The 21,726-nt window shown below is 46.2% G+C and overlaps 1 protein-coding gene across 1 annotated transcript in view; it reads right to left on the reverse strand.

The window, feature by feature from the left end:
* The window catches only part of MEGF6 (multiple EGF like domains 6), a 91,236-nt gene that overhangs the window by 21,220 nt on the left and 48,290 nt on the right, over positions 1–21,726 (reverse strand). Inside the window, exons 4-13 of the mRNA XM_059487403.1 lie at positions 15,523–15,645; positions 9,692–9,817; positions 7,769–7,891; positions 7,065–7,187; positions 4,594–4,731; positions 3,926–4,048; positions 3,073–3,195; positions 2,123–2,293; positions 1,889–2,020; positions 1,671–1,799 (exon numbers count right to left, since the gene is read on the reverse strand). Coding sequence (XP_059343386.1) covers positions 1,671–1,799; positions 1,889–2,020; positions 2,123–2,293; positions 3,073–3,195; positions 3,926–4,048; positions 4,594–4,731; positions 7,065–7,187; positions 7,769–7,891; positions 9,692–9,817; positions 15,523–15,645 — 1,311 coding nt within the window. The remainder of the gene's footprint in view (positions 1–1,670; positions 1,800–1,888; positions 2,021–2,122; positions 2,294–3,072; positions 3,196–3,925; positions 4,049–4,593; positions 4,732–7,064; positions 7,188–7,768; positions 7,892–9,691; positions 9,818–15,522; positions 15,646–21,726) is intronic.

Below are 21,726 nucleotides of genomic sequence, written 5' to 3' on the forward strand. Positions count from 1 at the left end.
CTTTTGTCTGAATCTCTGTCTCCCTCTTTCTTGTTTTCAAATTTTGTCCCCTGAATTTTAACCCTTTGGGAGCAAGAAATGAGCACCACCAGCAGTGATAACTCCTTTGGGTACTCTGGGTAACTACTGCTGTCACAGCTTTCCAATGATTTGGGTGGAAATACCTCCATGGTTTCCATGTAAATTAATAATGGAAACTGTGGGTTTGACATTCTTTCCTGTGTCTGCCACTGAATGCCCCATGAAATAGAGATCTCTGCCCCCAGTCATGGATGAGCAGTGAACAGGGACTGGCAAGGTCTTTGAGTGCAAAGACAGAACACCTGGAGCACTTTTTTGTGGGACAAGAGTGCCATTTAGCACTCCTTTTGCTGTTTAAAATGACATTTTTCCACACAAGACTCAGTGGCTGGTGGACTCAGGAGTGTGTTCAAGCTGCTCTCACTGGGATTGCTCAACAAGAGAGCTGAGAGATGCTGCTGATGAGCAGCTACAAAAGGACCAGTGTAGGGAACCCCACAGGAAACACTTCCAGGCTTCAGAGAAGCCCATCTGGGACATCTGAGAGCAGCAACAGCAATGGCCAGACCAGCTATTTATCCAGTGATTGTTGTGGTGTGTTTTTACTCCTAATGGCATGTTCTGTTATTGCCCAAGGTAATGGTTTGGTCTAAATTACACCCTCCCACCCCATTATCCATCTACCCTGAGTTCCCTGTCAATCCTACCTGGTGCCGATTCTCCCTGCTTGGAATTCCTTTACAGAAACGCCCTAAAGTTCAATATCCCATTAATCCATGTGACACAAACCTCTCCCCTCTACCTCCCTCATTGGAAGATGCTTTTGTGACCCCTGCCCTTTACTCCTCCCCAGGATATCTCCAATTAGCTGCTGATTTATCCCCTCCGCTTGAACCACCCCCGTTTAAAAACCTCTACACAGCTACCTTCTGTGTCTTTGCCCCCTGACCCTCCCACGGAATAAACCCTTTTGGAAACCATTCTGAAAACATCTCCCTTATCCTTATTTCTGCTCTGGACATTTACCAACCTGTGCCACAGAGTTTAAGCCATACAGCTGTATCCCAGACTGTCACAGACATCTTTTATGAAAAATCTTTTCTTTAGGATTTTTCCTCCTGAGAAGATGAGAAGCCTCAGGAACAAATTGTAAACAATGGTTATCTGCTGCTGTGGAATGCAACAGGTGCATCTGTGATTGGTCTCATGTGGTTGTTTCTAATTAATGGCCAATCACAGCCCAGTTGGCTCGGACAGAGAGTCCGAGCCACAAATCTTTGTTATAATTCTTTCTTTTTTCTATTCTGAGCTAGCCTTCTGATGAAATCCTTTCTTCTATTCTTTTAGTATAGTTTTAATGTAATATATATCATAAAATAATAAATCAAGCCTTCTGAAACATAGAGTCAGATCCTCATCTCTTCCCTCATCCTTGGGCCGCTGTGAACACTGTCACACCAGACTGTGCTGCTTTCTGGGAACAGAAACTGTGCTGCTTTTTATTTCTGGGACCAGCCCACTCCTCTTGGCGCAGGAGCCGGCTGGGGAAAATCCAGCGTCGCATCAAGTGATGGCAAATCCCTGCAGGAAAGAGGAGACCAGGGATGGCCCCCAGCAGCACAGGGAGGGTGAGGGGATGCTGCACTCACCATCCTGGCAGAGCTCTCCAGCCACGCCGGGCGGGCAGCGGCAGGTGCCACTGGCAGGGTCACAGGTGCCACCGTTCTGGCACCGGCAGCTCTGGCTGCAGTTGATGCCGAAGGTGCCGGCTGGGCAAGCTGGGGAGAGAGAGGGAGATGAGGCTCAGCCTGGTCACAGCCTGGAAGGGCTGCACTCACTGCACAGCATGGGCAAGAGCTGCACTCACTCTGGTTGCAGAGCACACCGGTCCAGCCGGCAGTGCAGATGCAGCCGCTGCCCTCGGCGCTGCAGGCGGCTCCGTTCTGGCAGTCGTCACAGGTCAGGCTGCAGTCAGGGCCAAAGGTGTGCTCCAGGCAGACTGCAACGAGAGGCACCACGGGTGAGCCCTGCGTCTCTCACTCGGGCTCTCACAAGTTCCAAGCAAAGAGCACGGCCCCGACCGCTGCCGCGCAACGCCCACCGAACTTCTCCGACAGCGTGTGCTCCCCTCGCGCTTCCAGCTCCTCCTCCTCCTCTTCCTCGTAGTCGTGGCTGAAGAGCTGGGTGAGCTCGTCCCGCAGGATGGCCACGTGAGGGATGGGGCGGATGACGGGGCGCCGGCCATCCAGGGCCTCCACCGTGTCCTCGAGGGCTGGGAGCAGGGACAGAGGGGACAGAGTCACAGAGGGAATGAGACAGGGACTCTGAGAGGTGGGACAGGACCTTTGCAAGGGCTTTGGGAGGTGAAAAATGGGACAGGAGCTCTGCAAGGGCTCTGAGAGGTGGGATAGGTTCTCTGCAAGGTCTCTGAGAGGTGAAGAGTGGGACAGGACCTCTGCAGGGTCTCTGGGAGGTGAAAAATGGGACAGGACCTCTGCAAGGTCTCTGGGAGCAGGGACAGTGGGACAGGACCTCTGGGAGGTGAACAGTAGGACATGACCTCTGCAAGGTCTCTGGGAGGTGAGCAGTGACACCTCTAAAGCTTTCCCAGGTTGTTTGTTCAAGGATTTTTTTGGCCAGAGTAGGCCCAGGTCAGATATGTGACCTCAAGATCTCTATACTGCTACAAATAAATAATCTATTATTTCTAACAAGGAAAATCTGCAGGGGCTGGTGATTGTGGAAGGGGCTCTGGCTCTGTGTTGAACATGGGAGCAGTGTTAAACACTGCAGGCTGTGGAGCTGCTGGAGGTGGAGCTGTGCCACAGCTCCCTGCACTTCTCTGGCCAGTGCTGTGAGCCAGGCTGGAACAGGGCTGGCCCTGCCTGGGAAAGCTCTCCAGGGCTGGGCTGAGGCCCTGCCACTGCTCAGGGGCTGTGAGGGAGCTGAAAGAGGTGAGGTGCAGGGATAGGGAGCTCTGGTCTGTGTGCTCCTGGCTCGGACAGGAGGCAGAGGAGGGACCCACTGAGGCAGCCGGGATGAGGCACTTACAGATGCAGCTCCTTCTGTCTTCATCCAGCTTGTGCCCAATGTCACAGCCACACTGGAAGGAGCCTGGCAGGTTCTGGCACGTGTGTTCGCACCCACCGTTGTTGGCAGAGCACTCGTCCACATCTACAAAACATGGCACACCCCAGTGACAGGGCCATGCAGCAGAAATAGGCTGGTGGCATCTTCTCTGCTAAATGTGTGAAGCCACCAGGTCTAAAAATGGAGTTAAACCACCTCAGGGATTAGGGATGCCTGGGTTTCAACAAAAAAAATGTGCTGGGCTTCAGTTCCCATCCGTTATTAGTTGTGTAGGAACAGGTGGGTGTGTTTGGCTCCTTCCCCTGGGAAATGTTGAGAGCTTTGGAAGTGAGAACAATTATTAGGGGGATTTTTCCCCCACTTTCTTTCTGTTGGGAAGGTGACTCACCAGAAAGCTGGCAGGAAAACTGGTAGGAGCTGGGAGAAACTGGAAGAAATGCCTGGCTGTTGGCAACCAGGTAGGACAATTTCTTGTTCTCCTAATTAAAAGCTTCATTAGTCACTGTCTTGGCTGTGTTTTACACAGACACTGTTATTTCTCTTTATCCCTTGGGTGAAAGTGATGGGCAGTGTTGCCCTCTGGGGTTGAACATCAAATGGTTTCTGTAATTAATGGGGTCAAGCCTGGGCCAGCTCACTCTGAGTTAGCCCAGTCTGACCTTGATGTGTTCAAAAACCCCTCTCCACTTGGGCTGGGCTTAGCACAGGGGTTAGAACCAGCACTAAACAAACTGAGGAGAGTGACAACAGGCTAATTAGAAATAGAGGGACACACAGGGCTCTGCCTGGAGCCCAGGGAGGTGCTGGCACTCACCATCACAGCCACAGCCATCGGTGCTGAGCCTGTACCCAGCATGGCAGGAGCACTCGTAGCCCCCAGGGTAGTTGTAGCAGTCCTGCTGACAGCAGTGAGAGCCCGTGTCACACTCATTGATATCTGCATGAGAAACAAAGGGTGTTAATGCACTGCACAGTGGTGGCAGCAACCGGTACTCTGCTCCCTGACTAGTTCTGAGGAGCTTTTACTGATCTGCGGCCAAGTGCTGAGCCAGAATTCTCAAATTCCTCCTGAAATCATGGAGTTTCGTGCTAACTGATCATCCTCCCCATCCAGGGAGGAATCTTGAGGGAAGCTCATTGTGATTCCCAGATTGTGGTTACAGGTTTGGTGTCCTTACAAGCAGGGTGATTGCAGCTGACTGACTCCTGCTTGGGGCAGTTTCATCTGAGAAAACCTAATTCGTTTGGAAGTCATAATTACTGCCCAAGTCATAAGTGCTGTCCAAGTACATCCTGAGGGATGTCTTTGAGCAGAGCAATATTTTATCTGCTCTCACTTTCCATCAGTTTCTATCCTCTTTAGCCTGTTTGAAATGCACATATACAGTAGCCAAGAGGGATCCTGACCTAAAATCCCAAGAGGGATCCTCACCATTACCTGGGATGGAAATCAAGGTGTTGTGGCCTTCTCCTGTTCCTTACCAGTGCACGACTTCTGGTCCTCTTCCAGCCTAAAGCCAAAGTTACAGGTGCAAACTGGGCCAGAGCTGGTGTGGTGGCACACGTGGGAACAGCCCCCATTGTTGGTCTCACAGCTGTTCACAATCTCCATCTCTATCCCTGGAAAAGGCAGCCTGGTTAGGATTTAGGATCCTGTGGGACACATCTGCACGCACAGCTGGCCCCTGCCTGCCCCCACCAGCTCCTGGCACTGCCTCCCCGCTGAGGAGGGGGATCTGCAGTGGGAAAGGATGGAAATAGCTCAGCACAGAGGCCACTGCTGGGCTGGGAAGTTGGGGTATAAAAAGAAACCTCTGGATCTCACGCAGCCTCTCGGCGGAGCAGGCTCTGGACAGGCTCTGGGATGAAAGTGCTCCCACTCCTGCCAAGCAGCAGCGTGTGCTGCCAACCCAAAGTTGGCTCAGGCTCAGAGCAGAGCTGTGCTGGTGCCAGGCAGAAATGGGAGCAGCAGAACACGGCTAAGTAGGGAAACATCCAGATGCCTACAAGCCAGGATCGTTAGCTCCTGACATGTCAAAAGCGCTCGGCGCAAACATCAATTGCAGCCATAGATCATCCCAGCTTGGCAAGGTTTCTGTAAACTTGTCTAGTTAATTAAGCTTTCTTAAACCAAAAGGAACTTGTTTCATGGAGCTTTGACTCAGTCCTGAACCTCAGGAAAACAATTTCTGCCTTCAAGAACAGAGTTTTTCGTGCGCTCAGACCCAAGGAGGATGAAAGAAAGGGCTCTTGATGCTTCCCAATGGGTCTGTGCCTGTCAAAAACAAAAGCTGGGCCACAGTGGAAGGCTTTTTCCAGATTTCACAACGTGATTGTCATCTCCCTCTTCCCTTTCCTTATTAAAGCAGCACAGAGCAGCGTTTTGCTTAAAAGAAACGTGCTAGGAAGGGCAGGGAGGAGCCTTTCATGTGGAAAGGCTGCTCTGCTGACCCCAGGGCAATGTCAGTGTCATGCCCTAAGAAGAAAGCTGTGTACACACTTAGGCTCTTCAACCTCATGTCATCATCCTGGTGCCCCATATTGCTCTGTTTGATGCCTTTCAGGACCCGTTTATGGCCTGCAAAGCCTTGCCAAGCTGCAGCAGCTGCTCGAGGGGACCCTCACAGCTCCCAGTACCACCAGCTGCCAGCCCCGGGACTGCCACGGTGGCTGCCATCTGTCAGGGCTGGTGGCTCTGGCTCAGCCTGGCCCTGCTGGGGTGCAGCAGCTGCACAAAGAAGCTGTGAGGACAGTCCAGCTCACTCTTGCATCACAGAGTTTATTTCTTTCCTTGATGGGAGCAGATGTGATCCCTTCGCTGGCTCAATTCCTCCAGTGACACATCTGCAGCTGACTGAGCCTGTCCAGCAGAGTCTCCAAGAGCAGAAGTTGGCTTATTTGAAGCCAAATGGCTGCAAATCAATTGCCTTCAACCAGCTAAAGTGGCTTTGTGGTGACTTTAAAGATCAGACCAAGATTTTTATCTTGGTGGGGGAGTAAACAGCCTGAAAACTGCTTGTGAAATCCTTCAGCAGAGATTGCCACAGCTTGGCCCTGGTGATTCCCAGAGGGCAGCGACAAACACGTGCCTGCAGCAGCCCAGGTGTGCCCTGTCCTGCTGGGCAGGGCTGAGTGTTGGAGCCCTGGTTACTGAAAATTTCAGACTTTCTGTGCTGACAGGGACTGACCCACAAGGGAACAGTGCATTGACCTGAGGCCATGGAGAAGCTTCCAAAATGGAATGATGGAACTGGGATTGTGGGTGTGGAGTTTGAATAGAAGTGTGTGATATTACAGGGTAGAAAACTTACAGTTTAAGGGTTTTAGAATATAGTGATATATAGAGAGCGAGATGGAGGTTTTAGGGCAGTGGCTGGCCCTTCTTCACCTTCTTCTTCTTCTCCTTCCTCTTCTTCTTCACCTTCTTCTTATCTCCTTTTACTTCTCCTTCTGCTTTTCACCTTATTCTTCTTCTCCTTCCTCTCTTTCTTCTTCTCCTTCTTCTTTACCTTCTCCTCCTTTTCCTTTTCTTCCCCTCCTTTTTCTCCTTCTTCTTCTCCTCCTACTCCTTCTTCACCTTTTCACCTTCTTCTTCTCCTTCTTCTCTTTCTTCTTCTCCTGCTTCACCTTCTTCTCCATGGGTTTAGGTGGTTTTGTGCAATTGGATAAAAAGTTTGCATTGCAGGCATGGGTGGTTGGTTACTGGGTTAAAAGTAAAAATAATTTAGATGTCATATCTTAATTGGACAGTTTATCCTTAAAAGGCGTTGTAGAGAGAGAGAGAGATGGGGCTCCATTTTTAGTTTGTTAGAGTGCTGTAGAACTCAGGGTTTGTGAGACTGTAACAGAGCTAAGAACTAACAAACATCTGAGTCCCAACAAGAAATACCATCTCACAATTTAATCCTGGCCCTGGCATAAAGGAAGTTGAGACTGGAGCCCTCGGTACTCACGGTAGCAGCGCTTGCCGTCCGCGCCCAGCTCGTAGCCCGGGTTACAGGTGCACTTGAAGGAGCCCCGGGTGTTGAGGCACTGGTGTGCACACATGGCCAGCCCTGTCAGGCACTCGTTCACATCTGGGAGAAAGAGAACACCTAAGATAAGTAGGCTGAACTTTAAACATCCTTCCAGAGGACTGCTGTTATGGTATTTGAGTTCTGCACTGGTTTCTTGCACTCTGAACTTTTCATTGGGGCCCAGAACAACAAAGACACAGAGTTAAGTTTGGAATTGCTGTAAAGCTTTCCAGGAGATGGGATCACATGACAGTGGGACACACAGAATCACAAAATCAATTAGGCTGGAAAAGACCTTTGAGATCATCGAGTCCAATCTGTGATCTAAAACTACCTTGTCACCAGACCACGGCACCCAGCGCCACATCCAGTTTATTCTTAAATAAAGAACAAAAGATGGTGACTCCAACACCTCCCTGGACACCCCATTCCAATATCTGATCCCCCTTTCAGGGAAGAATGCCCAGCCTAAATCTGCCCTGGAGCAGCTCTGCTGTTACAGACAGCTCCAGCAGGGCACAGACACCACCTGAACCACCCAAGGGAAGGCATGTCCTTCCCTCCACCCTGTTCCCACTGAGCAATCCCTGACCCATCAGACACAGAGCTTTTCCCTCAGGAGAGCCCTGCAGGGCACTCACCTTCACAGCTCTTGCCATCAGGGGCCAGCAGGTAGCCGGGGTGGCACTCACATCGCGCACGGCCGCGGTGGTTGAGGCAGCGCTGCATGCAGCCCCCATTCCTGTCAGAGCACGGGTTCCTCACTGCAGACACAGCACAGAGCCAGGGTCAGCCCACACAGATCCTACACAGAGCAGCAGGAAAGCCTGCAGCCTGAAAATCCCAGGCAGAAAAGCCCTGCTCCACCCATTTGGGAGGATGTGCACGCTGTGGGATCCTGCAGAAGGCTGGCATTGAGCTGGGTAAAACCCTTCCAGCAGGACATCCTGCAGAAGGCTGGCATTGAGCTGGGTAAAACCCTTCCAGCAGGACATCCTGCAGAAGGCTGGCATTGAGCTGGGTAAAACCCTTCCAGCAGGACATCCTGCAGAAGGCTGGCATTGAGCTGGGTAAAACCCTCTCCAGTAGAAGATCCTGCAGAAGGCTGGCATTGAGCTGGGTAAAATCCTCTCTAGTAGGACATCCTGCAGAAGGCTGGCATTGAGCTGGGTAAAACCCTTCCAGCAGAAGCTTGGCATGGGCACGTCCCTCTGCAGAGATTACACAGCCAGTGCTGGAAATTTGCTCCAAATACTCCTACCCAATCTCTGACCTGCCCCAGGACCAGGACAGATGCTCCAAACCCTTCTGGCTGCTGTGTTTGGAACATCCCAGTGGTTCCTTTTGCTGCAGCAGCTCAGGACTTCCCTCCTTCCTGCCTTTTGAATGCAAACTGCCATGAACGAGAACGACCTTGTGTTCTGTCCCCTTCAGCTTCTGAGCCAGCAGCAGGTCAGCCAGACAGGGAGAACATCCCACCCCACTGCCACACTCTGCTGTCCCTCCACTCCCACAGCAGCCTGTGCCTTCATACAATTTCATTTTTGTTGGCTACAACTCCTCCAGCTCTTCCCATCCCTTGGAATAAACCGCAGGATATGTCCATGACAACAAAACACACAGAGTTTTTACTGGAAATCCCCCAGTCTGATCTGCTGGACATCTGAGCATCCCCATCCTGTCACAGACGTATGTTATGAAAAATCCTTTGGCCAGAATCTTTTTCTCCTGAGAAGCTGAGAAGCCTCAGAGGAAAAGAAAAACAATCATTATCTGCTGCTGTGGAATGCAATAGGTGCATCTTTGACTGGTCCATGTGAGTTGTTTCTATTTGATGACCAATGACAGCCACCTGTGTCAAGGCTGTGAGCAGTCACAAGATTTTATTAACATTCCTTTCCTTTCCTTGCAAGACTTCTGATTAAATCCTTTCTCTCTACTCTTTTAGTACAGTTTTAATATATCGTTTTTATTTTAATGAAATATATATAATATATATAATAAAAATACAGATTATATATATATTTAATATGTAATATAATGTAATATAATATAATGTAATATATATGTAATGTAATGTAATGTAATGTAATGTAATGTAATGTAATGTAATGATATAATATAATATAATATAATATAATATAATATAATATAATATAATATAATATAATATAATATAATATAATATAATATAATATAATAATATCTATGATAATATATATTTTAATATAATTTAATAATATATAAATATAATATATTATATATTATATATTATATATTATATATTATATATTATATATTATATATTATATATTATATATTATATATTATGTATTAATGGAATTATATAATATATAATAACATCTTTTATATGATATATATTTTAATTATAATTTAATAATATTAAATTTTAATATAATATATATCATAAAATAAATCAGCCTTCTGAACCACGGAATCAAGATTCTCATCTCTTCCCTCATCCTGGCACCCCTGTGAACCCCACCACACCATCCCACAGCTCCCAGCTGGAATCCACGGCCCCCCAGCCCCCCAGGACTCACGGATGCAGCGTTTGCCATCCTGGTGCAGCTGGTGGTTGTGCCTGCACTGGCAGCGGTGCTGGGCCAGGGTCACCTGCACACAGTCGTGCTCGCAGCCTCCGTTGTTCAGGGCACACGAGTTCAGAGCTGCAGGGCAAAAGGGACACAAGGTTTGGCACAAAAAGAGCTTGGGTGGCACCTGGGGATGTGGGGGGTGCAGGAGAGGCCACCCACCACCGTGCCAGGTGGGCACCCTGCTCTTTCAAGGCAAGATCAGCTCACCAGTGTTGGGTAGAATAAAAGGTGGTGACCCCAGCACCTCCTTGGACAGCCCATTCCAATGCCTGATCCTCCTTTTGGGGAAGAACTGTCTAATGCTCAGCCTAAATCTCCCCTTAAAATGGTTCTTTCCCACCATAAGAGGCCCCAGGAGCGTCCCTGGATGTGATTCCAGGACAGAGGGAGCTGGGTCAGGTCCTGTCCAGCACTGCATGGGAGGGAAGCACATTTCCTGCCAGGCATCCTCCCTCTCCAAAGGGCGCCGTGTCAGCAGCCAGGCTCCTGTGTTGGGGCTGAAATTCCCATCCTTTAGCTGAAATTCCCATCCTTCAGTTCCAGGACAGTCCCTGCAGGTGCAGTGGCACAGCTGGTTCAAGCCATTACTGCTCTGAGAGTTGTGCTCAGGCACATGCAGGTTTTCCTGTAAAAAAACTGAGTTTCTGGCTCTGTGATGTGCAAAAGTCACTGAAGCCCAGCAGGAGCTGCCAGTTGTAGGAACACTCAGGGAAAAATGTTTTAAAATCCATATCTGGGCCAGGTGTAACAATACCCAGCTCAGCGCTCTGAGCAGAGATTTCTGTGTGGAACCTGGGGCACTGTGAGCAGCGGTGTCACCCAGACAGAGCAGATGGAGACACAGCAACAGGAGCTCTGATTTCACCCTCAGTGCAGGCAGCACTGGGAATTGAGCTTCCAAACTGGAGCTCCTGGCCCTGCCACAGCTTTTCTGTGCACAAGGAGCCCAGCAGATTCCAAACAGTCAGGAAACTGAAGAAGGTTTTGCCTGAGCTACAGCACAAAACAGATCCCCTGACCATTTATCCCCAAACTGATCCTTCAGGTGAGCACTGCGTTTTGAAAGCAGGAAGACCTGGAAAGCAGCTACCAGCAGAAATAACACACCTCTGAATCCCAAGGCAAGTTGGGTCCTTGCTCTTGTACATGACTGAAAACAAATATTTGGCTCAGGACAAAAATATAGTCAAATTTATATATATTTTCATTTTTTTCTGCACACCCTTCCCCTGCCAAAAAAAAAAAATAAAAAATGCTTTGACTCAGAGTTGAGGATAACTCTCATTCCAAATGTTAAAATAACTCAACTTCTCATTTTATACCTCTGATTAGCTAAACAACATTTGGAGGAATAAAAGCAGCTTGACAGGGTCAGGATTTTGCCATATAAAACATAAGGCTGGAGCAAGAACTTGGGGTTTATGTTAGTTGTGCTGGCATTGTTTCTTTTAATCCATTTGGAAGGAAAAAACAGGAATACTTAACGTTCCTGAAAAGCTCTGGGTCACAGTTACACTACTCAAGCCCTAGCAGAGATGGGTGGTCATTTAAAAATATTCCAATATATTTAAGTGTTTAATAACATATATTCAAAAATAGCCATAAATAATGTGCTTGTTGGAGAGAGCCTTTTTTTTTAAATTAAAAAAAAAAAAAGAAAACAAGTCAAACAATGCTGATGCCTGCCAAAACATTCCTTCATCTAGGAAAAGCACCGGGCCAACACAGAACAAGCCAATGCATCTTGTGTCTAAAATAACCTCCCAGGATGCAGTTATTTGGGTTGATTTGAAGTTTAAAAAACTGCCTCCTTGCAAATTCCTAAAAAAAATCGAAAGTCTGAGCTCTTCCATGCAAGATTTCAGGAGAGAGAGCCTGTGTGAGGCTGGGTCTCCTCAGCTGGCTCCTCAGTCACAGCCAGCAGACCTCGCTGCTGGCCTTGTTTTAATTACTGCTCAGGGTTTTTATTCTGTTTACAGAACCACTCTAAAAATATTTCCATTCCCAGATGCTCTGCCCGAGCTTAACATTTCTGTGACAAGGCTGCCAAGCCCAGTGTCATCCTGTACATCACACAGATTGTTGTAATTACGGCGCAGACAGATTTTCCACAGATGAGATTTCAGTGTCTGAGAGAGGGAGGTTCCTTTCCAGCCCCGCTGTCTGTGCTGCTGGAAGATGCTGCTCCCACATTCTGACCCTCTCAGGCCTGGGAAATGGATAAAGAGGGATGGAAAGGGGATTTTTGCTGCTGATTACAGCTGGGATGTGGATCTGTGCAGCAGCAGCTTAACACAGGAGTTGATTTAATACCTGATCTCTGCACCCTCCAGCTGCCCTTCTGACTTTTCCTCTCTCTTCTCACTTCTCCTTTTCCCTCTCTCTCACCATTCCTTTAGAGACAAATGATTTGCCACCAGGAGCAGTGAGTTGATGCCCTAAGAATGACTGTGAGCAGCTGTAACTAGAACTGAGCAGGATGCTCCCTCTGCAGTGTCACAAAAACCCAGCAATTCTAAGAAAAGGCTGAAAAATGTGTGACTGGGCAAAGAAAAGGTCAAATTCCCTAAAATGTGCGAGTTGTCTGTAAAATTGAAAGCCCCACCAAGCACACGTGGTCCCTGCACACACAGCTCAAGCCCACACAAACCTCCTGGCCTGGTCCCTCTGCTCATTATATCACCCCTGTCACTGAGATTTCTTCATTTGAAGTTCTCCTCATATAAACAGGGCTCCATCAATGTAATCCCAAACTGATTCCTCCTAACCTCAGACAACTTCCAGAAACATGTTGTGTGTTAATCCAGACCATCTCTCTGCTCCTCAGGCCAACAAAAGCAATTGGCTCCCATCAAACCCCTCTGGCCTGCATCCCTCGGCTGCAACAGTGGAGAAGGACCTGGAGATGTCAGCTTCCTGCCTCCTGCCCATGTGGTTCTGATGAAGAAAGAGGTGATTTCAGGACGCCCAAGGCCTCTCTTTGTTCAGTTTCACTCGCTGCTGCTCCTTTTCTCCCTCTCTCAGCAGAGATTGAAATAAAGACGCAACAAAAGGATCCTGCACAACGGAGCTGCACAGCACCAGCTGAGAGCTCGGCACAGGAAAGGGCTTTTAAGCCATTTTTGGGCCCTCCTGAGTCACAGGAGGTACCAGCTAACCCTCAGCCATGCCAGCACATTGTAGGGGAATTGTGGAGCTCCAGCTCAGCGCTGCCGATCCATCATCGCAGCCTTTGTGGGTTTTGCGGGGACCAGGAAGCATTTAAAGAATGAGATCCGTGATTTGACAGCCCTTAACGAGAAACTTGACTGCAAAGGCTTCTTTCTGTACCCAGAACACTCTGGCTGGGGCAGTCAGGAGCTTCCTACCACCCAAAATTGTGCTTGTCCCAGCGTGGAGCTGTGAGCTTCCCTCAACAGAAGGACAAGGATGGATGGATGGATGGATGGATGGATGGATGGATGGATGGATGGATGGATGGATGGATGGATGGATGCTCACTGTCTCCAGTTCCCTTCATTCCTGGCCTATTCTCTATATCTAGTGGCAATATTTTCTGTTTTAACAGCACAGAATCTCTACAGAAAATGAGAGGATATCCCAGCTTGAGGAGAAAAACAGCTTTGAGCAGTTAACCCCAAATCCCTCAGAACTGACTACAAGGCAACCAGCCTCACAAACTCACTGCAGATCCTGCAGGCTCTGCTCTCCAGGAACTGCCCCACTCACTCACGATCAGATTTCATGAACAGAGACCTCTCACTTTTGGCAGATGAATTCTAGCACTGCACTTTATGTCTAATATTTGCTCACAAGTTTAATGCAAAGTAGGTTTGCAGTGCTGGGCATGGGCAGCGGGAGCGGGGCTGGATCCTGTGGGAATGCTCAGCCACACCAGCAGGGCAGCCTGGAGAGTGACAGAAAATCATGGAAACTCCTCTTAAAGAGGAGATTCCTCCCTCTAGAGATCCATTTAATGCTTTTACTGAGAGCTTCTGGGGCTGCTGAGCACTCCTGGTATCAGCTCCACGAGGCTGTGGGATTATCATTGATATTTTTGCCCCCAAAGGAAAGGAATGATGAGGATTCTATGGATATCAGAAAGCTAATTAATTAATTTATTATACTATATTATTCTCTAGTATATTACATTACATCTAAACTGAATCTGTTAAGCACTCAGCTCTGTATATAACTGTACTGTTTTTGTGATTGCCAGCCCACAGTCCTGACACACACACACACACCTGGCCCTGCTAGGCCAAGGAAACTAAACACCATCACTCTGGGTAAACAATCTCCATATTGCATCCTACTTTGGCACAGCAAATGAGATAAGAATTGTTTTTCCTTTCTCTGAGGTTCAGAGAATGTGAAACCCAGAAGTATTCTTGGGAAGAATTGTGCCTTGCTTTTCTCTGTGAAATGTGGCTGCACGGGATCACTGCTCACCACAAGAAAGGGAGCAACATATCCCAGAGACAATTAGGAGATGACAGACCACAGCACACTTACATGTGAGCAGCAGCAGCAGATCCTCACCCCAACACAAGTGTGGAGTTCAGTGCTGGCTGCCAGGCTTGGCTTTGTCCCTTTTTTGCCAACCTTTCCCTTCTGGATTTTTCCAGTGAAATATGGGGATCCTGCACCTTAAACCTCACTTGGTTGGGTGTCATTTTGGACTGGCCAGATGTGAGCCAGTGCAGAGCTGGGCACAGCTTCCCTGGATGGATTTTTCCTGCTCACATCTCCGTTCCCAACTGGAACACACAGGCAGACTCCGGAGCGTGACTGTGTTCCAAGAAAACCCTGCGAACACCACGGCCCGGGAATTCTTTCCACTTGCATGAAAATATCCCTCAAATAGTGGAAAAATGTGTCAAATGAAGCTGTGGGGGAGAAGTGGTTTAATTAAAACAGCCACAGATGCTGGAGGCAGACTCTGAGTTCCATTCCGAGCTCCAGTTTGGGGCAGGCATAAAACAACATTTCAAGGAATTGGCCCCAAAATCAGCTGCAGGGCAAACCTGGTGCCTGGATGGTGATGGTTGAACAAGCACCATCCAAGAAAATGCAGGACCAACATCCCAGAGAAGAAAGTTTTGGATTATTATGGCCACAGCTCCACACACAGCCACATTAAATGTCACTTGTCTGTCACACCCGCAATACTGTGAAAATACTGAAATTTTGGGGAAATACTGAAGTCAAAATGAAGCCTGACTTGAAAATCCTCATAATTATATTTATGCATCTGTTCTGAGAATGCCATAACTCATATATCCTGAATCAAAAGCAGAAACACCAAAGCACTTGGGAGCTACTTCTCCTGAACTAGATAAACTCAGGGATGGCAAAGAAGCCCCAGTTTTGTGACCACATGGAAGAATGGCAAATGTTTTAAACCCAGGGATTCTCCTGAACCAGAATAAACTCAGATAAATAAACTCATCAAAGCAGCCCCAGTTTTATGTGTCCATATGTAAGAACAGCAAGTGTTTTGAACCCAGGGATTCTCCTGAACCAGGATAAACTCAGGGACAGCAAAGCAGCCCCAGTTTTGTGTGAACACATGGAAATGTTTTGAACAAAGGGACACAGACTGAGGGAAGACACAGGGATGCAGAGAAACCCAAACCCATCATCACTATCTCACATTCTGGGCACAGAGCATGGGAGGGAGTGATGAAATCAAGGTTTTCTGGGTTTTCTGTTCACTGCCATGGGTTTACTGGTAGGAAAGGGGCTGAAAGGAGAGGTTTGCAGGGCAGGCTTACCCAGGCAGGTCCTGCCATCCGTGTGCAGGCGGAAGCCGGGCTGGCACTCGCAGTAGAAGGAGCCCAGGGTGTTCACACAGCGGTGCTGGCAGCCCCCGTTGTGCACCTGGCACTCGTCAACATCTGCAAAAAAACAGGGGGGAAAAGCTCAGGAGAGTGGACAAGAGGATGTCTGGAATATTTATCCTCTGCTGCCCGACTCTGGATCTGAGGGATGAAAGCAAAGGGAACAAGATTGGCCGTTTTGTTATGTTCAGTAAGTCAGGCTGTTTGTGAAATTCCAGGGACAAACCTGCAACCAGTGAACAAGAACCACAAAAACCGAATTTGATTTGTCAGTCAGCACAAACCATCCTCCTCTGATCGCCTGCCAATGGTCACCTTTCCCACTGACTCCAGGATAATGGATTATTCATATTTTACACTTCCTTGCTTGGCAAACAAAGTTTCTGAGGCAGATTTCTCCCTGTGTCATGATCAGAAATATTAATTTATAAAATAAATATTAATATATAAAATTATAAAATTATAAATAAGCCTTCTGAAACGTGGAGTGAAGATTCTCATCTCTTCCCCCATCCTGGGACCACCACACTTCCCCATGGAGAGAAAAACTTCAGCAGCTTGGGTCTCTCCATTTGGGTTTTTCTTTGCACTTTCTTCACCTCCAGCTCCCCCAAGCCCTTCCCAGCAAGGCCAGCCCTGAGCCAGCTCAGTTCCCATCCAGGACTGTTGCTGAGGAGATAAAGAAACATTTTCTGAGTGAATCACGGCAGGGCGGGGAGCCGGCCGTGTCCTCGCACGCCAGAGGTGCAGGAACGTGCCCAGTGCCCAAACCCAGCTCTGCTTCACCCACAGCCCCAATGGGCTGGGAAAAGGCACCAAAAACAAGGAGAAACGCAGCCTTGGCTGAGCCAAATTTTTACATTTGTCAGATTAATTGCCAAGAAAATCAGCCAGCAGCAAGGGAAGGTCTGGGTCAGGGGCGGAATGGGAAAAGTGGGAAAGGTGATGTCTGTTTGAGTCTTCTGAGCTCTGCAGTGATAACGCAAAAGTAGCCCTTACTCTGAAAGGCTTAAAGCATTAAAACCTAAAGCTCAGAGATCATAAAAACCCCTCCTCTGTCCCAGTGATTCCCAGGGAACCCCCAACCTTCTCTGGAAGGGCTGGGCTCCTCCTGCAGAGCTCCCACTGCAGCTGTGGTCTCCATCAACCCAGCAAAATGCTCCTTTCTGTAATGCCAGCTGTTTGCTTTATTCAGCCTTTTAGGAGGTTTTGCTCTTTTCTTCCTGTTTTTTTTTTTTTTTTCCAAGACACTTAATACTGAAAGAAAGGAAAATAAATAGATTTTTGAGGTGAAACATAAGCTTTGAGTGATGCCCTATGAAGAGTGTGCCAGAGCAAAAGTGGCTTTTCAAGGGGAAAAATGTGATGGCATGAGCCTGAGATGCTGGTCAAAGCAACCTAATTCTGATTAAATCATTTTCCTCTGCACACAGTTGGGATAGTGCAGAACCCTAGAGCCCCTGAGGCACTCCCTGCTCATCTCTGTGGGCAGGATTAGCTATAAATACACAGAACTGGCTCTGTTCAGCTCAGAAACAGGAAAACTGGGGTTTGGGAAGGTTTTATGTAGCACAATAAAGTTTTTTGGTCTGAATTTAAATGACTATTCCACTGCTTCCCTTCAACTCTAATCTGAAACTGTCGAGAATTCACTGTCCAAGAAACTTAGTGATGTGTTGAGTAAACTTCTTACTTTCACCCCATTACTCACACTCAGCAATTTTACATCTCCTCTCTCCATGGCTCTTCTTTCCCCCTTTGTACTTTTCACCCTCTAAATCTCCGTGATTGCAGAGGGCTGTCCCCATCCCAGCCCCCTCCTGGCTGGGGAGAGCAGCCATAGAATCACCCATCACCTTTCCATGCCACCCCCAAATCCCAGAGCCCCTCCTGGAGCCTCTCCCTCATCTCCTCTGCGGCACCAGGGAGATTTTAGGACACCCTGCACCATGGTGTGACCAAAACAAATCTGTCCCCAGGGGCAGAGAGGGGGCAGATCCACCAGCCAAGCCTGGCACCAGCAGCACATCCAGCCGGTGAGTCAAAGGGAATACGGACTGGTGTGGCATTCACATTCTCTGAAAAAAATCCCTTTGCCCAGGATTTTCTTCCTGGGAAGCTGAGGAGCCTCAGAGGGAAGGAAAACAATTATTATCTCATTTGCTTCTCCTGTGTTGTGCTCATGTGGAATGTGTTTGGAGATTGTTTACCCACAGGTGATTGTTTCATTGGACTCTGCTGTGAGTTGTTTTCACTCTTTGGCCAATCGGGGCCAAGCTGTGTGGGGACTCTGGAATGAGTCACAAGTTTTCATTATTATCTTTTTAGCCTTCTGTAAGTATCTTTTCTGTATTCTTTAATATGGTATCGTATTCTATATTCTTTAATACATAATATATTCTATATTCTTTAATATAACTGTAATATCATATAGTATATAACTATATATTATATAGATATATACTATATGATGTCATAGTTATATAATATATATACTATATACATTATATATACTATATATAACTATATACTATATGATATAAAGTATATAACTTCAATATCATATAGTATATAACATATTCTATCATATATATAATAACATATTATATATTCTTTAATATAACCATATTCTTCAATATAATATAGTATCAGAAAATAATTCATTCTATATTCTTTAATATAATATAGTATCATAAAACAATATACTCTACATTCCTTAATATAAATATATTCTTTAGTATAATATAATAAAATAACAGAATATATTCTATATTCTTTAATATAACTGTATTCTTTAATATAATATCATATCATAAAATAATATATTCTATATTCTTTAATATAACCATATTCTTTAATACAGAATAGAAACTATATTCTTTAATATAGTATATTAAGTATACTATAATAATAATAAGTATATATAAGTATATATAGTATACTATATAGTTAATATAGTATAGTATTCTATATTCTTTAATATATAATATATCCTATATTCTTTAATATAACTATATTCTTTATTATAATACAGTATCATAAAATAGTAAATCAGCCTTCTGAGGACGTGGAGTCAGATTCACCATTCCTCCCTGCAAATACAACAGACTGGGAAGCAACAGGAGCTGCTCCCAGGGCCAGGAGGAGCAGCTCTGGGCAGGTCCTGGCAGCAGGAGCCAGAGCCCTACGTGACACCGTGTGAGCTGTGGTTCGTGGCACAGCACGGCTCTTCTCCTGCTGGAGAGCTGACAAAATCTGGTTGGAATTAATAATTCCAAAGGAGAGCAAATGAGAAGCATACAGGCTTCTCTTCAGCTGACTCTGAGCCGTGCCAGGACAGGGTTTGCCAAGCCCTGCTCTGCATGCATGGGGCACTGGGCACCAGGAAAAGGCAACGGAGGAGGAGCCCAACGCAGCAAGGGATGGGGATGGGGCTTGGATCAATGAGATAGCAGAAATATTGATCTATGCTGTGTAAAGAAACTGGAGTTCTGCAAGGAAGGCTCATCCCAGCCTGTTCCCTGAGCAGAAACAGTCCCTGAAACCCCAGGCACCTACAGGGAGTAACACAAGGAATACAGCAACCAAAAATAGGGAAAGTGAACACAAAACCAAAAAAAAAAGGTTTGGTAGACACCTACATGGACTAACACAGGGAATACAGCAACAAAAAACAGGGAAGGTGAACACAAACCCAAAAAAAATGGTTTGGTAGACACCTACATGGACTTACACAGGGAATACAGCAATCAGACATAGGGAAGATGAATACAAACCCATAAAAAAGGTTTGGTTAGACACCTATATGGACTAACAAGGAATACAGCAATCAAAAAAAGGAAAAGTGAACACAAAACTACCAAAAAAAAGTTTAGTTAGACACCTGCATTGATTAACACAGGGAATACAGCAATCAGACATAGGGAAGATGAACACAAACCCAAAAAACAGGGCACAGAATGAGGAGATGGCTTTGGCTGGCTGCACTCCCTGAACACACACAGGTCCTCCCAGCAGGAACACTGATTTATCCCCAACAAGAGCTACACGTCAGGGGGAAGACAGTGGCAACAGCAGCTCTGCAAAGCATTAAATATTTGGTGGGGAGGCAGTTTATCTCCTTGCAGGGCTGAGGAGGAGGGATGGAGCCCAGCTGGGAGCACAGGCAGGAGGAGAGCACTGCTGAGGTTTGCTCTGTCTGGCTGAGCAGCAGTGCCAGGCTCTAATCCCTGCAGCAATTAGCCTGGATTACAGAGCAGGGCTGCAGGGAAAAGGTTAATTAAAATCCACCCAGATGAGCATGTGTGGGATTCAGTGAGTTTATCTTTCCAGTACCAGTTTGCTGAAGATAATTCAGCAATTTCAAGGAGTAAAAAAACTGAATGGAGAGGATACAAGAGTCCCTGCTGCTGGGGAAGGGAGCACAGCCAGCCCACACTATGGACACAGATGAGAATGAAAAAATCCTCTGCATTATTTCATTTCTTGCATGTAACACACAGTCCCAACATATATAACATATATATAATAATATATATCTATATATTTATATATTATATATATAAAATGTTATATATATATTATATATTGTATATATAATATATAGTATATAATATATAGTATAATATATAATATATATATTATATAATATATTATATAATATATATTATATAATATATATAAAATATAATATATAATATATTATATACAATATATTATATATTATATAAATATATAATATGTATTATATTTTATATATAGCATAGTATATATAATATATATTTTATAATCTATATGTTATATTCTATCTATATAATATAACATATATATAACCTATATAATAACCTGAGGAGTTCTGATGCCCTGTTATTCCACACTCCCTGTGTGCAGACAAATCAGCCATGGCAAGGTCCAGCAGTGCAAGGAGGCCATGGGAGAGGACAATGCTTCATCTCCTCTCTGCTGGCCTGGAAGTTTTTTCCTCCTCTAGGCTGAGGAAGGTGAGTGACTCACTGGAGGAAAGGAAAAGGACATTTGGGGCAGGCAGAGCATCTCCACGCCCTCAGCTTCCAAAACCAGGCATTTGAGAGATCACTTGAAGAGCTGCAGGGAGCTATTGAGGCCAATATTCCTTCCAGTGCAGGTAGGAGATGCCCAGAGCTTGCCCACGCCACTTGTGCCATTCCCAGCAGAAGATTCCAAAGGAATGGATGCATCACCTTTAGAACAATCTGCTGCAGTGCAAACTCTGCTTTGTCTCAGCTCCTGGCTTTGTCCTCAGCTCACCTTCTCCTGGAAGAGTGGCCCAGCTCCCCCCTGTGCTCCCCTGAGTGCCTGGGGATGGGGCTGTAATTAGGAATTACTCAGCACGGAGCAGAGGTGCAGGCAGCAACAAGCACCCGGACTTGCTCCGGGCTTGCTGCTGCTCTCACCCTCTCCAACCTTCTCTCATCGCTGTTTTTTACCCCTGTGCAGGCTTCACTCTGAGTGAAAGATCTCCCTGTGGATTCCCAGACATGGAGCTGGGAATGGAGACCCTGTATTGGTGAAATTTTGCCTGGCTGGCAAGAGCAATGATGAGCAGGAGTGTTATAAAAACTTCTTCCAGTTAGGTCTAATGAGCTCTAGGACGCCTATAACATACTTAAGATAGTTTAGCTACTCTTAGAGGCACAATAATTAGCAGGATGGCTTTTGTTGTATGTTAGAAACAAAGAGGTTTACTAAATTCAAAATAACAAACAGAAAAACTAAGCCATGTGTTAGACATTCCTGCTTCTGAAAAACACCTCACAAAAGCAATTTAGCTTTTGTTCATTCCTTTTTTTAGTTAATTGCCTAGGCAAGACTTTTTCGCTTCTGTCCAATTAGCTATCCTTAAATTTGAAGTCCCCTAAGTTCTATGAAGTGTCTTTTCAAAGAAAGAAACTTAAAGAGTCAAAGAAAGAAACTTCTGGACTTCTTTCCTTTTAAGGAGAAAAAAAAAATTTTGTCACTCCATCAGCAAGAAGCACACTCTTACACAGGACTCCATGATAGCAGAAGGCTAATTAATCACTTTATTATACTATATTTGTTCTATACTGTATTACACTACATCTAAACTGAAACGGAACAAGAACTCAACTGAACAAAATC

This window comes from Ammospiza nelsoni, chromosome 22 (genome assembly GCF_027579445.1).
Source record: "Ammospiza nelsoni isolate bAmmNel1 chromosome 22, bAmmNel1.pri, whole genome shotgun sequence".
Lineage (NCBI taxonomy): Eukaryota > Metazoa > Chordata > Aves > Passeriformes > Passerellidae > Ammospiza > Ammospiza nelsoni.